Here is a 14,135-nt window from a genome sequence, read left to right on the forward strand (position 1 = left end):
TGCTAGGCGCATTGGTGCTGTTTGTGGTTGTGAGGTCACTTGTGTCTCAGTGCCTGATAGGCCAGTGCTAGGTGCCTGGGTTCTGTTTGTGGTTGTAAGGTCACTTGTGGCTCAGTGCCTGCTAGGCCAGTGCTAGGCCCATGGCTGCTGTTTGTGGTTTTGAGGTGAGTTGTGGCTCAGTACCTGATAGGACAGTGCTAGGTGCCTGAGTGCTGTTTGTGGTTGTGAGGTCACTTGTGGCTCAGTGCCTGCTAGGCCAGTGCTAGGTGCGTGGGTGCTGTTTGTGGTTGTGAGGTCACGTCTGGCTCAGTGCCTGCTAGGCCAGTGCTAGGTGCGTGGCTGTTGTTTGTGGTTGTGAGGTGAGTTGTGGCTCAGTGCCTGCTAGGCCAATGCTAGACCCATGGCTGCTCTTTGTGGTTGTGAGGTCACTTGTGGCTCAGTGCCTGATAGGCCAGTGCTAGGCTCATGGGTGCTGTTTGTGGTTGTGAGGTCGCGTGTGGCTCAGTGCCTGAAAGGCCAGTGCTAGGCCCATGGGTGCTGTTTGTGGTTGTGAGGTCGGTGGTGGCTCAGTGCCTGATAGGCCAGTGCTAGAACCATGGCTACTGTTTGTGGTTGTGAGGTCCCTTGTGGCTCAGTGCCTGATAGGCCAGTGCTAGGCCCATGGCTGCTGTTTGTGGTTGTGAGGTCACAAATTGCTCAGTGCCTGATAGGCCAGTGCTAGGTTCGTGGCTGCTGTTTGTGGTTGTGAGGTCAGTTGTGGCTCAGTGCCTGCTAGGCCAGTGCTAGGCCCATGGCTGTTTTTTGTGTTTGTGAGGTGAGTTGTGGCTCAGTACCTGATAGGACAGTGCTAGGCGCATGGCTGCTGTTTGTGGTTGTGAGGTCCCTTGTGTCTCAGTGCCTGATAGTCCAGTGCTAGGTGCCTGGGTGCTGTTTGTGGTTGTGAGGTCAGTTGTGTGTCAGTGCCTGATAGGCCAGTGCTAGGTGCCTGGTTTATGTTTCTGATTGTGAGGTCACTTCTGGCTCAGTGCCTGATAGGCCAGTGCTAGAACCATGGCTGCTGTTTGTGGTTGTGAGGTCGCATGTGGCTCAGTGCCTGAAAGGCCAGTGCTAGGCCCATGGCTGCTGTTTGTGGTTGTGAGGTTACTTGTGGCTCAGTGCCTGCTAGGCCAGTGCTAGGTGCGTGGCTGCTGTTTGTGGTTGTGAGGTCGCGTGTGGCTCAGTGCCTGATAGGCCAGTGCTAGGCCCATGGCTGCTGTTTGTGGTTGTGAGGTCAGTTGTGGCTCAGTGCCTGCTAGGCCAGTGCTAGGTGCGTGGCTGCTGTTTGTGATTGTGAGGTCCCTTTTGGCTCAGTGCCTGATAGGGCAGTGCTAGGCCCATGGCTGCTGTTTGTGGTTGTGAGGTCAGTGGTGCCTCAGTGCCTGACAGGCCAGTGCTAGCTGCATGGCTGCAGTTTGTGATTGTGAGGTCATTTGTGGCTCAATGCCTGATAGGCCAGTGCTAGCTGCATGGCTGCAGTTTGTGATTGTGAGGTCAGTTGTGGCTCAGTGCCTGATAGGCCAGTGCTAGGCCCATGGCTGCTGTTTGTGGTTGTGAGGTCACTTGTGGCTCAGTACCTGATAGGACAGTGCTAGGCGCATGGGTGCTTTTTGTGATTTTGAGGTCAGTGGTGGCTCAGTGCCTGATAGGCCAGTGCTAGGCCCCTGGCTGCTGTTTGTGGTTGTGAGGTCAATGGTGGCTCAGTGTCTGCTAGGCCAGTGCTAGGTGCGTGGCTGCTGTTTGTGGTTGTGAGGTCAGTGGTGGCTCAGTGCCTGCTAGGCCAGTGCTAGGGCCATGGCTGCTGTTTGTGGTTGTGAGGTCACTTGTGTCTCAGTGCCTGCTAGGCCAGTGCTAGGCCCATGGCTGCTGTTTGTGATTTTGAGGTCACTTGTGGCTCAGTGCCTGCTAGGCCAGTGCTAGGCCCATGGGTGCTGTTTGTGGTTGTGAGGTCAGTGGTGGCTCAGTGCCTGCTAGGCCAGTGCTAGGCCCATGGCTGCTCTTTGTGGTTGTGAGGTCACTTGTGTCTCAGTGCCTGATAGGCCAGTGCTAGGCCCATGGCTGCTGTTTGTGGTTGTGAGGTCGGTGGTGGCTCAGTGCCTGATAGGCCAGTGCTAGGTGCGTGGTTGCTGTTTGTGGTTGTGAGGTCACTTGTGGCTCAGTGCCTGCTAGGCCAGTGCTAGGTGCCTGGTTTATGTTTCTGATTGTGAGGTCACTTCTGGCTCAGTGCCTGATAGGCCAGTGCTAGAACCATGGCTGCTGTTTGTGGTTGTGAGGTCGCGTGTGGCTCAGTGCCTGCTAGGCCAGTGCTAGAACCATGGCTGCTGTTTGTGGTTGTGAGGTCGCGTGTGGCTCAGTGCCTGCTAGGCCAGTGCTAGAACCATGGCTGCTGTTTGTGGTTGTGAGGTCGCGTGTGGCTCAGTGCCTGATAGGCCAGTGCTAGGTGCGTGGCTGCTGTTTGTGGTTGTGAGGTCGCGTGTGGCTCAGTGCCTGATAGGCCAGTGCTAGGCCCATGGCTGCTGTTTGTGGTTGTGAGGTCACTTGTGGCTCAGTGCCTGCTAGGCCAGTGCTAGGCCCATGGCTGCTGTTGGTGGTTGTGATGTCACGTCTGGCTCAGTGCCTGATAGGCCAGTGCTAGGCCCATGGCTGCTGTTTGTGGTTGTGAGGTCCCTTGTGTCTCAGTGCCTGAAAGGCCAGTGCTAGGTGCCTGGGTGCTGTTTGTGGTTGTGAGGTCACTTGTGGCTCAGTGCCTGCTAGGCCAGTGCTAGGCCCATGGGTGCTGTTTGTGGTTGTGAGGTCACTTGTGTGTTACCGTTCTCGTTCTTACCGAGGAGGCACGGGGCCTTCTCCCCAGGCCCCGGACCATCACCACACAGACACCAATATGAGGAGTGGCAAAATGGCGTTTAATGAAGCCTGTCCTGCTCTTTTATAATGCTGTAAAGCCCCGCCTTCTTCTCCGGCAGCAGTGCTCCGCCCGTTACGACCTTCCCATGTTCCGCCCCGCAGTGCCTCCCTGCTCATCCTTTTTCCTCCACATCTCCCCCTCTCCCATCAACGTTGTTTCGTTATATCGAGCGGGACGCAACAAAACAAGCGAAAGTGAGCCCATCTTATTCCAGCAGCTGGACGACAGCAACGGCGGACGTCATTGATCGCATGGCAGACCTACAGCAGGCCGCTGGGCGGAAGCTTGCGTTGGTAGCACTGCTGCTACTGCTCAAGGTTACTGTATGTGCGGTGTGCCGCGACGGGACTGCCGTTGGGTGGTTACTTGCATTACTAGCACAATGCGCAAGCCTTCAGCGAGCAGTCCTATTAGCCACTGTGGTAGATTGCCAAACAGGTTAGTTAGCCATTCGTCTAATGGCGTTTATTGTGGGCTGCGTGCAAGCTTACATACAGGTGCACTTCGTTTCCACCCCTAGGCTGCGCGTCACACCGCGTGATCTTCCGCTACGCCTAGTCTACCGCTTCTCATGCAAATATCTTGTCTATGCAGTTTCCCAAGATCCACCACATCTCCCCCCCTTTCTAGAACCTCTTTTTCCTGTACTATTAATTGATATACTCTATGCTCATGTCTATCAAGCAGTTAAGCCGTACATGCCGTAAGCAATAATTCAGAATTAGCAAGCCGCAGCATATCGCTATTACTACTGTGAGTGCTATCAAGCCTAGTGTTATAAGCCATTTCTAATCAAACCATGACAAGATCCACGCCCCTGTGTTGACTTGTTCCCCGTCAGGAAAGTCTCTGTCGGCCCCGCCTCGGGGTTGAACGGGATGCAGTAGTGAGCTGCTCTGTGCGCCTGTGCTCATCTCCTCCAGTATGACTCTGCGGTCCCCGGAATCATGAAGCCGGCGATAAACATCAATGCAGCCATGCAGCAGCATCCCATCTGGCGTCGCCCTGTTCAGGATGGAATCTCACCAAGAATGATTAGTTACACCCCAGACCCTCCCATACGTGCATTTAGGTCAGGTTTTATGCATTTCATTGGAACCCATCTTATCTGCTCCTCCCGTTTTACCGCAGCATACCCTCTTCCCTGTGATATCCACAAGAGAAGCAACGCTGTGGTCCCTTTCTCATCTGGTCCACCGCCGTGACAAGAGCCTGCGCTGCTGCTGTTCCCTGATTCTGTTTTTGCAGTACCGTGCAGATGACAACCGAAAGTGGTGTTCCTTTAGGGATCGTTTTCAGGATGTCCTGCGTCATGGCGTCACTCTGCTGCCAGAGGCACTCCATCATGACCGGACCCTGGGCCTCAGGGGGCAAGTCTGACTCTGCAATGGCCCGCTGGAGCCTGTCACAGAATTCAGTGAAGCTCTCTGCGTGTGTCTGTTTTATCTTTGTCCAGGGTGGCTCTACCTTTACTAGCTTCCCGAGTTCTTCATACACGGCCTTTGGGTCGATGGGCGTCCATTCTATGAGCCCTCCGGGCGCCAGGCGTACCGGCAGCGCCGACGGCGTTTCAGGGGGTGCCGTGAGTTTAAGACCCCGTAATGTCACCGCCCCCGCTGATAGTTGCCAATCTGGCAGGTATAACTCGGCTCGGGGCTTTTCGCCACTGGAACCGTCCTGGGATCGTGTGTCGGCCAGTCGCTGCAGCATCCGCTGTTGTTTTTGTACTTCTCTCTCCAGCCTCCGCAGGAGCCGCAGCGCCTGCTCTAGTCCTATCTCCACATCCTCCTCCACCTCCTCCGCTCTCACGCCTCCCTCGCGCTCCCCCCCCCGATAGACTTCTTGAAACCGCCTTGTAAGGCTGTCCATCTCATCCTCGCTCACCCGTTCCCTCCCACTGGCTCGTCTCGTACTATCGAAGGTGACTCTCCTCCGCCCTCTTTCTCTGTCCCCGGCGCCATCTTTGGCCGCTGACTCGCCCTGATTCCAGCTCTTATCAGGTACCATGAGTGCCCCGGGGAGCCACTCATTCAGTGTTCGTATTCTCCCTCGCTCATTCTCTCGCTCATTCTCTCGCTCATTCTCTCGCTCATTCTCTCGCTCATTCTCCCCCCTTTCTCCTTCCCCCTCGGGCTCACTGGGCGCGACAGGGCAAGGTTGTCCTGCTCTGTCTGCCTGTCGCAACTTGTCCCAGGGGTAGTGTGGTGGAGGGGCACGCGAAGCCTCTTCTCCCAGCCCGGCTGGCATCACCAGACCTCCGTCCCGTTGTTCCTCCCCTTGCTCTTCGACCCGCTCCTCTCCCCCCTCTGGCGCCGTCTCCTCCGCCGCTCCCTCTATCTCCGTCGACCCCACGCGTATCCCACTCCCTCTAAGTGCCTCTCTAGCCGCCTTCCACGTCTCCCGTTCCTCCCTCGCTCTCCGCAGGAGCATTCTTATCAGCCCCCACACCTTTAACTCCCTCGCGGATCCCCCGTTCATCGGGAACTCCGCCAGCGCTGCTGTGCATTGCAGCCACAGTTCCTCCCGCAGAATCTCCATAGGAGAAGTAATCACTCCCTCCTTCACGATCCTCTCTACACACGCTCGTATCGCGCTCGCCTTCAGCGGCGCCCGCCATTCCTTGGCGCAGGCCATTACTACCTTACATATGGCCTCCATAGTTCCGGATCCGGATCCCTTCCTCACGCTCCCGGTGCCTACGCCGGCCGAGCCACCTCCTCGGAATCACGTCGGGGTCGCCACTTGTTACCGTTCTCGTTCTTACCGAGGAGGCACGGGGCCTTCTCCCCAGGCCCCGGACCATCACCACACAGACACCAATATGAGGAGTGGCAAAATGGCGTTTAATGAAGCGTGTCCTGCTCTTTTATAATGCTGTAAAGCCCCGCCTTCTTCTCCGGCAGCAGTGCTCCGCCCGTTACGACCTTCCCATGTTCCGCCCCGCAGTGCCTCCCTGCTCATCCTTTTTCCTCCACACTTGTGGCTCAGTGCCTGATAGGCCAGTGCTAGGCCCATGTCTGCTGTTTGTGGTTGTGAGGTCACGTCTGGCTCAGTGCCTGATAGGCCAGTGGTAGGCCCATGGCTGCTGTTTGTGGTTGTGATGTCACTCGTGGCTCAGTGCCTGATAGGCCAGTGCTAGGTGCCTAGGTGCTGTTTGTGGTTGTGAGGTCACTTGTGGCTCAGTGCCTGATAGGCCAGTGCTAGGTGCCTGGGTGCTGTTTGTGGTTGTGAGGTCGGTGGTGGCTCAGTGCCTGATAGGCCAGTGCTAGGTGCGTGGTTGCTGTTTGTGGTTGTGAGGTCACTTGTGGCTCAGTGCCTGCTAGGCCAGTGCTAGGTGCCTGGTTTATGTTTCTGATTGTGAGGTCACTTCTGGCTCAGTGCCTGATAGGCCAGTGCTAGAACCATGGCTGCTGTTTGTGGTTGTGAGGTCGGTGGTGGCTCAGTGCCTGCTAGGCCAGTGCTAGGAGCGTGGCTGCTGTTTGTGGTTGTGAGGTCGCGTGTGGCTCAGTGCCTGATAGCCCAGTGCTAGGCCCATGGCTGTTGTTTGTGGTTGTGAGGTCACTTGTGGCTCAGTGCCTGATAGGCCACTGCTAGGCCCATGGGTGCTGTTTGTGGTTGTGAGGTCAGTTGTGGCTCAGTGCCTGATAGGCCAGTGCTAGGCCCATGGCTGGTGTTTGTGGTTGTGAGGTCACTTGTGGCTCAGTGCCTGATAGGCCAGTGCTAGGTGCCTGGGTGCTGTTTGTGGTTGTGAGGTCACTTGTGTCTCAGTGCCTGATAGGCCAGTGCTAGGCCCATGGCTGCTGTTTGTGGTTGTGAGGTCACGTCTGGCTCAGTGCCTGATAGGCCAGTGCTAGGCCCCTGGCTGCTGTTTGTGGTTGTGAGGTCAATGGTGGCTCAGTGTCTGATTGTCCAGTGGTAGGCCCATGGCTGCTGTTTGTGGTTGTGAAGTCACTTGTGTCTCAGTGCCTGCTAGGCCAGTGCTAGGTGCCCACGGCTGCTGTTTGTGGTTGTGAGGTCGCGTGTGGCTCAGTGCCTGAAAGGCCAGTGCTAGGCCCATGGCTGCTGTTTGTGCTTGTGAGGTCAATGGTGGCTCAGTGCCTGATAGGCCAGTGCTAGGCCCGTGGTTGCTGTTTGTGGTTGTGAGGTCAGTTGTGTCTCAGTGCCTGCTAGGCCAGTGCTAGGCCCATGGCTGCTGTTTGTGGTTGTGAGGTCACTTGTGGCTCAGTGCCTGATAGGCCAGTGCTAGGCCCATGGCTGCTGTTTGTGGTTGTGAGGTCACTTGAGGCTCAGTGCCTGATAGGCCAGTGCTAGGTGCGTGGCTGCTGTTTGTGGTTGTGAGGTCAGTGGTGGCTCAGTGCCTGCTAGGCCAGTGCTAGGCCCATGGGTGCTGTTTGTGGTTGTGAGGTCCCTTGTGGCTCAGTGCCTGCTAGGCCAGTGCTAGGCCCATGGCTGCTGTTTGTGGTTGTGAGGTCGGTGGTGGCTCGGTGCCTCCTAGGCCAGTGCTAGGCCCATGGCTGCTGTTTGTGGTTGTGAGTGTTAGAGAATATTGAACTGAAGCTGTCTAGAATTAATCGCTTAGCATAACTTGCTTAGCATTAGTAGCTAAATTTGCTGAAGCCTTAGGGCTCAGGTTGTGAACTTGCTGTGAACTTTTACTTCGATAAGTAAAAGGGGGGCCCCAGAACAGGTTCAAGCTGGAGGAATAAAGAAGTTACACTGACAGCAGGAGTAGCCAACCTTGAAGATAAGCAGCAGCCTGCCTAGAGACAATGGAGGGGCCCAAGGAAGAAGGGGAAGAACCCAGACCTAACTATTACTATTGGTCCAAACTATCGCTTAAGGGGTGGGGAATTTAGATTGTACGGTTATAATTGCCTAGGGATTTCTTTGTTCGGGGTCCCTCTTCGGAGGCACCCAGCTCGAGCTGTAATTTCCGCACGTGTATCATTAAATTTTATTTTTCTTCAGTCTGACTTCGAACTTCTGCCTCAGCAGGAACCTAGGGTCGGACCCTGTTATAGAGGCCAGCGAGCCTGATTTTCCATAACAGTTTGGCACCCCAGATGGGACCCTAGGTGACCACCGTCGGGGCCTCTCGTCTCCAAACGATCATCTGGGTCCATCGGGTGAGTTCACCTGGGATCTTTGGCAACGGGAGGCACCGAGAGGGTGAATCTTAAATTCCTGCCTAAATTCTAAATTCTGGTTTGGTAACAAAGTGCACTGTAAGGGGTACGCAGGCTGATCACCGTAAGGCGTACCAGGTTTGGGGTGGGTTCGAGTCCCACTCCCGGGTTTTGGGGTGGGTTTGAGTCCCACTCCCAGGTTTGGGATGGGTTTGAGTCCCACTCCCAGGTTTTGGGGTGGGTTCGAGTCCCACTCCCAGGTTTTGGGGTGGGTTCGAGTCCCACCCCCAGGATTTGAGAGGGTTCGAGTCCCGTCTCACTCTGGCTGGAAGAGGGGAGTGCGCAGCCTGATCAGCGTAAGGCGCACCGCAAGACTAACTTAGAGTTACTGTGACTAGTGTGAGTGTGGATACCGGTACTGTGACTGGTGTGAGTGCGTATGACCTGGGAACCGAAAGGGGCACCCGTCGGCTGACAGAGCCGCCCACTGCGAAGGGACGGCAGTCCTAGCAGTTAAAGACTCGGGTGGTGTGAGTGCGGTTCCCAGAGAGAGTGACAGAGAGAAAGAGTGTAATCATGCCGGCTGCAGGGGGTAATGAAAATTTAAATTCTGGTGTTGCTGAGAAAAAAAAAAAAAAAAAAAAAGGTATATTATAAGGAAGTGTGCTGCCTGATCAGCATAAGATGCACTTTTCAGGAACTCAATGTGGGAAATAAGTTCGGCATAGAAAAGGGGATGCCCTTAGCTGAAATTCTGCAAAACTAGAGTAAGTTTGATGGTACCGAGAACCTAAGAGGAAAAAAAAAAAGGGGGGGGGGATTGATCCAACTATGTCAGGAGGATTGGCTGTTCCTGACAAAGGATGGTAACCCAGCAGAATGATGGCCGCCACAGGGAACCTTTGATCATCAGGAGTTAACTTTCCTGCGTCACCATTTGCAGGATAGGTTTCCCTGGACAAATGGATTATTGGTACGTATGGGACAGTTGGGCAAAGAAAAATTTTCTCAGAGTATTGAAAGTAGTGCAGCTGCTAAAACGCTTGTGGAAACTGCTCCACCCTATGCGCTATCCTCTGTTTCAACTTCTCTATACCCCCCTTGCCTTCCCCCTCTGCCTTTCAAGCCCCTTTGCACATCGTTCCTGTGCCAGGAGTGCCCCCGCCAGGTCCGGACGGGGCACCTCAGGTAGCTACAATGCGAATTTACCGACCCTGTGGGCCCCAAGATTTGATTGCATGGAGTCAACAAACTCCCAGGCTTAGGGAAGATCCAGAGAAAGTGTTACAAATTGTAAGAGGAATACTGTGGGCGTATGATCCTGCCTGGGGGGGGGGGGGTGCAAATGCTCCTTGAAGCCTTGTTCACTCCAGATGAAAAACACTCAATTCTGGATGTAAACAATCCTTGGGCAGGAAAGGGGGGTGTTGTGGCTGAGACATCAGAATCAGAGTTAACTAATCTGCAAATTCCGACAGGTTTAGATTCAGTTCCTGGAAAGTTATGGAGCTGTTCAGGAATTGATGTTGGACTATTGAAATCAGCTAGTCCAGTCTCAATCAAAACAAGGGGAGGATTACCTCCCGCGGTTAAACAATACCCTATCCCAAAGGAAGCAGAGAAGAGTATCCAAAAACAAAATGATCACTATCTAAAATTGGGTATCCTTAGAGTTTGTGAATCCCCATACAACACCCCGATTCTGCCAGTTAAAAAGAATAGGCAGGATTCTAAATGGCAATCCAGAGTATCGGTTTGTACAAGACCTAAGAGTTGTAAACCAAAATGTAATCGCTCCGCATCCAGTAGTTCCTGACCCATCAACTATATTACCACAGATGCCCCACTGGGCAACTTATTTTACCGTGATTGATTTAACGGCAGCCTTTTTTAGTATACCAGTAGCTGAGGACAGCCAAGATCTTTTTGCCTTCACTTGGAAGGGACAACAATTGACTTGGACTAGGCTACTACAGGGATTTACTGGGTCTCCGACTATTTTTTTTTTCTTTTTTTCACACATACTTAAAAATGATCTTGCAGATATTGAACTTCCAGGACATTCAGTGTTAATACAATATGTGGATGATTTGTTATTAGCAAGTAAAGATTACGAGACATGTTTGAAAGACACTATTTCTCTATGTAACGCTCTTGCTGAGAAAGGGCATCGAGCATCTCCGTCCAAACTCCAGCTGTGTCAACAAGAGGTAAAATATTTGGGGCTTATCTTGAAGGAAAGACACAGATTAATTGATCCAGAACGGGTAAAGGCAATTCTCAATATATCCCATCCTATAACAAAAAAGCAATTTAGGGGATTTTTAGGAGCTGTAGGATTTTGTCAGCCATGGATTCCTGGGCTGGGAGAGCTTACCAAACCATTGGTCCAGGCAACAAAAACGGAGGAGACAGAGCCTTTGACCTGGACTCCAGAAAAAGAGAAAGCTTTTACATCTGTAAAAAGGGTGTTGGTCTCAGCCCCCGGCTCTAGGACTACCAGATTATAGTAAGCCATTTGAATTATTTGTTCATGAACAACAGAGTAGCAAGTGGAGTATTCAGTCAAAAACTAGGTCCTCACCGTAGGCCAGTGGCCTCTTACTTCACCCAACTAGATGCGGTAATCAAAGGCACTCCAGGATGCATCAGAGCGATAGCAGCTACAGCAGCCCTTATTAGAAAAACACGACCTGTAGTTTTGGGTCACCCAATGACTGTGTATATGGCACAGAAGAAGAAAGAGAATTGGAAAAAGTGGGAAGCAGTTCAAGATGAAAAAGGAATTTGGACTATCAGGGGTAAGCCCATCCTTTCCTTAAGGTATTTACTTTCTACGGATAGGTGATATCATGATCGTGGACATGGAGGAGCATCAACTGTCGCCTCATGTATTCTACAAACCTGGGCAGCTCCTGAGTGCATGTGGTTGCGAAATGCATAACAACAACCTGCCCAACTTGCCAAAAATTTAACGATACTTATCCAAAGATTAACAGAGGAGGCCACCCAAGGGCTTATTTTCCATTCCAGCATCTACAAATTGACTATGCTGACATGCCAGCAGCAGAAGGATTTAAACATCTCCTTGTGATAATTGATCAACTAAGCGGCTGGGTGGAAGCCTTTCCTACCTGCAAAGCAGATACGACTGCAGTGATTAAAGCCTTGTTAAAAGAAATTGTCCCTAGGTCTGGAGTCCCAGAAACTATAGATTCAGATAGGGGTTCTCACTTTTCAGCTGGAGTTTTAGGGAAATTATATCAAATGCTAGGAATTCATAGAGAATTGTACACACCTTATCATCCCTAGTCTTGAGGACAAATTGAGAGAAAGAACAGAACTATTAAAAGCAAGTTAGCACGGGTATGTACACAGGCAAGACTCAAATGGCCTAATGCCTTAAACTTAGTGCTGTGGGAAATTAGAACAACCCCTAGACAACCGGTAGGGTTATCCCCAGCAGAAGTCTTATTTGGGCATCAATTGGCTATACCAGGAACTTATATCCCGGCTAAGACCAGCCTGTTGGACGAGATGAATGGCTAACCCAGTATGTTCTAGGTATGCAAAAAAGGTTTGAAAATCTTAAAAAATATGCTCAATGGTATCAATCTACACCACCCGAAATACAAGTGCAAGATATACAACCTGGAGATAAAGTATTAGTAAAAGTATTCTCACGAAAAAGTAAATTGGAACCAAAATGGGAAGGACCCCACACTGTATTGTTAAGTTCTTATTATGCTGTTAAAATCCTAGGGAAAGAGAATTGGATTTTACCACTCACGCGTGAAACGAATGGCAGACCAAGAAGTGAGTACAGCAGGTGTCACTACAGAGCAACGAAGACAACCACGCACGCTCCGTGGATGTGCCTAATATTGTTTCTATACACAAGTTCCGGATGGATAAGTATACAATTAATAAGACGAGATAATTATGATATACAAAGTTATACTGAAAACAATACCAAAGGAAACCAGATTTGGTTTAATTATTCAGGGATAGGAATGAATGAATTCAATTTAACTTTTTGTTGTATGTCAGCAAACTTACATGAAACACTATTGACAGAAACTAAAAGCAAATGCTGTAAAAAAAACAGTGTAAAACTGACCAAAAGTGTTGTATATCAGTACCTGCCAAAGGAGGAATAGAAGCCTGGGTCTCCTGTGTTAGCTCAGATCAATCAAAATTGACTCCCTCAGATCAATCCAGAATGACTCCCTCGAGTAAAGTGTCTCCCATAATAGTAAAGGCAGGACCATATGTAGTTAAAAATACAGGCCAACAATGAGTGTTATTTAATCCATCATGGTCTCTTAAACGAATAGAACTGTTGATGCAAATTAATATCTCTACAATCAAACCGGCCTGTTCACCATTCCTAAGTACGTCCTATACAGGATGGTTAGCATGGCTACGTGGACGAACCCTCGCCTCTCCAAGACAAACAGGGAGAGATGTAACCGGTATCATAGGAACAGGATTGGGAGTCTTAAATAGTATAGATGCCGAGGTACTCGTAAATAAATTGAGCACAACAACAAGTGACTTAAACAAATTAGAACACCCATTACGGTCCTCCCTATTAGCACTGGGAACTAACCAATGGCTGTTGTCTGATGTATTGCCTCAGTGGGAAGGAATTAACAAAAGGGACCACCAATTGATTGTGGATATACTTGGTGCAGTCCAAATTAATGTTTCTCTAGCTCTCAGTTGTATCCAAGCAAACTGTGGATGCAATCTATGGTAGCAGCAATCATAAGAGAAGGCGAAGAGGGCACCTTACCCACTGAAATTCGAAAGGTAATTTGGGATAATGCAACTAAATTTGAAAAAGAATTCCAGTCCTGGTGGTACTTAGTCAATTTTACTTATAACCCCATCGACAATAAGGCCACAGCTTTTGTCTTAACAATACGCAATGCTTCGGTATACACCATATACCCGATCATTGCGCTGGGATTAAGCCGCAATGGAACTATACTCTATCCGACAGAACATAGAGTATGGGCCCAACGAAACAGAAACAAATGGCAAACTGTTGATGTTAACGCATGTGTTGTACGGGAACAACAAGGATTTATTTGCGAGAGTAATACCATCAAAGCTCAAGACATTTGTCTTGATACTGAACAAAATGTCTGTCATTTCGAAATACACCCTGATGAAACCCCTGAAACTGTACTTCTATATATTGGAAAAGGGTGTGTCTGTATGAGAACTCTCTGTAATCTTATATTCATAGATAATATTACTGTAGACACAAGTAATTATTCAAATATTTGTGTTTGTAATTTTTCTAAAGTTATGGGCTGTGACTTTAATTATCCAGCTCCTGTTGTGTCTCATCAATTAATACAATTTAATTATACCTTAAGTCAAGATTTATTGCCTACCCCCATCGGAATGAACCTTACATTGGTACAGAAACTACTACAACATGATGACCTGTGTCAGGTGTTAAAAGGCATCTGAAATAATGGACAAAAAACTCTAATCACCGTTCATCATGATACAGAAGAGATACACCACATCTTGGAAAGAGTGAAGAAGAATGGAGAATATCACTGGTGGGAGACTCTTCTGGGATGGTCACCAACCGCAACAGGGATCTATAATCACATGTTGCACCCAGTAGTAGTTGTGTTAAGTTTGACCATGTTATGCCTATTGCTTACAACCATATTGTATAGAAGATTATGGAGAGTGATAGTACAGCTTGAAAGGCTTTGAGAACTCTGCTTAACATATTAGCAGGGATGCTTAATAAAAACAAAGGGAGGACTGTTAGAGAATATTGAACTGAAGCTGTCTAGAATTAATCACTTAGCATAACTTGCTTAGCATTAGTAGCTAAATTTGCTGAAGCCTTAGGCCTCAGGCTGTGAACTTTTACTTAGATAAGTAAAAGGGGGCCCCAGAGCCGGTTCAAGCTGGAGGGATAAAGAAGTTACATGGACAGCAGGAGTAGCCAACCTTGAAGATAAGAAGCAGCCTGCCTAGACACAATGAAGGGGCCCAGTGAAGAAGGGCAAGAACCCAGACCTAACTATTAC

At 50.3% G+C, this 14,135-nt stretch overlaps 1 protein-coding gene and 1 pseudogene across 1 annotated transcript; one reads left to right on the forward strand and one right to left on the reverse strand.

Annotated features, from left to right (window-relative positions):
* Window positions 1–3,324: 3,324 nt before the first annotated feature.
* On the reverse strand, window positions 3,325–5,501 carry LOC136996084 (uncharacterized). Its single transcript, XM_067317080.1, has 2 exons — window positions 4,078–5,501; window positions 3,325–3,946 (listed from the first exon to the last, which is right to left on the reverse strand). The coding sequence occupies exons 1-2, from the start codon at window positions 5,477–5,479 to the stop codon at window positions 3,852–3,854; spliced, it is 1,497 nt and encodes a 498-aa protein (XP_067173181.1). The 5' UTR covers window positions 5,480–5,501; the 3' UTR covers window positions 3,325–3,851.
* A 2,473-nt stretch (window positions 5,502–7,974) lies between these two features.
* On the forward strand, window positions 7,975–13,803 carry LOC136996122 (uncharacterized; annotated as a pseudogene).
* Window positions 13,804–14,135: the final 332 nt, after the last annotated feature.

The sequence above is a fragment of the Apteryx mantelli genome, unplaced genomic scaffold (genome assembly GCF_036417845.1).
Source record: "Apteryx mantelli isolate bAptMan1 unplaced genomic scaffold, bAptMan1.hap1 HAP1_SCAFFOLD_20, whole genome shotgun sequence".
Lineage (NCBI taxonomy): Eukaryota > Metazoa > Chordata > Aves > Apterygiformes > Apterygidae > Apteryx > Apteryx mantelli.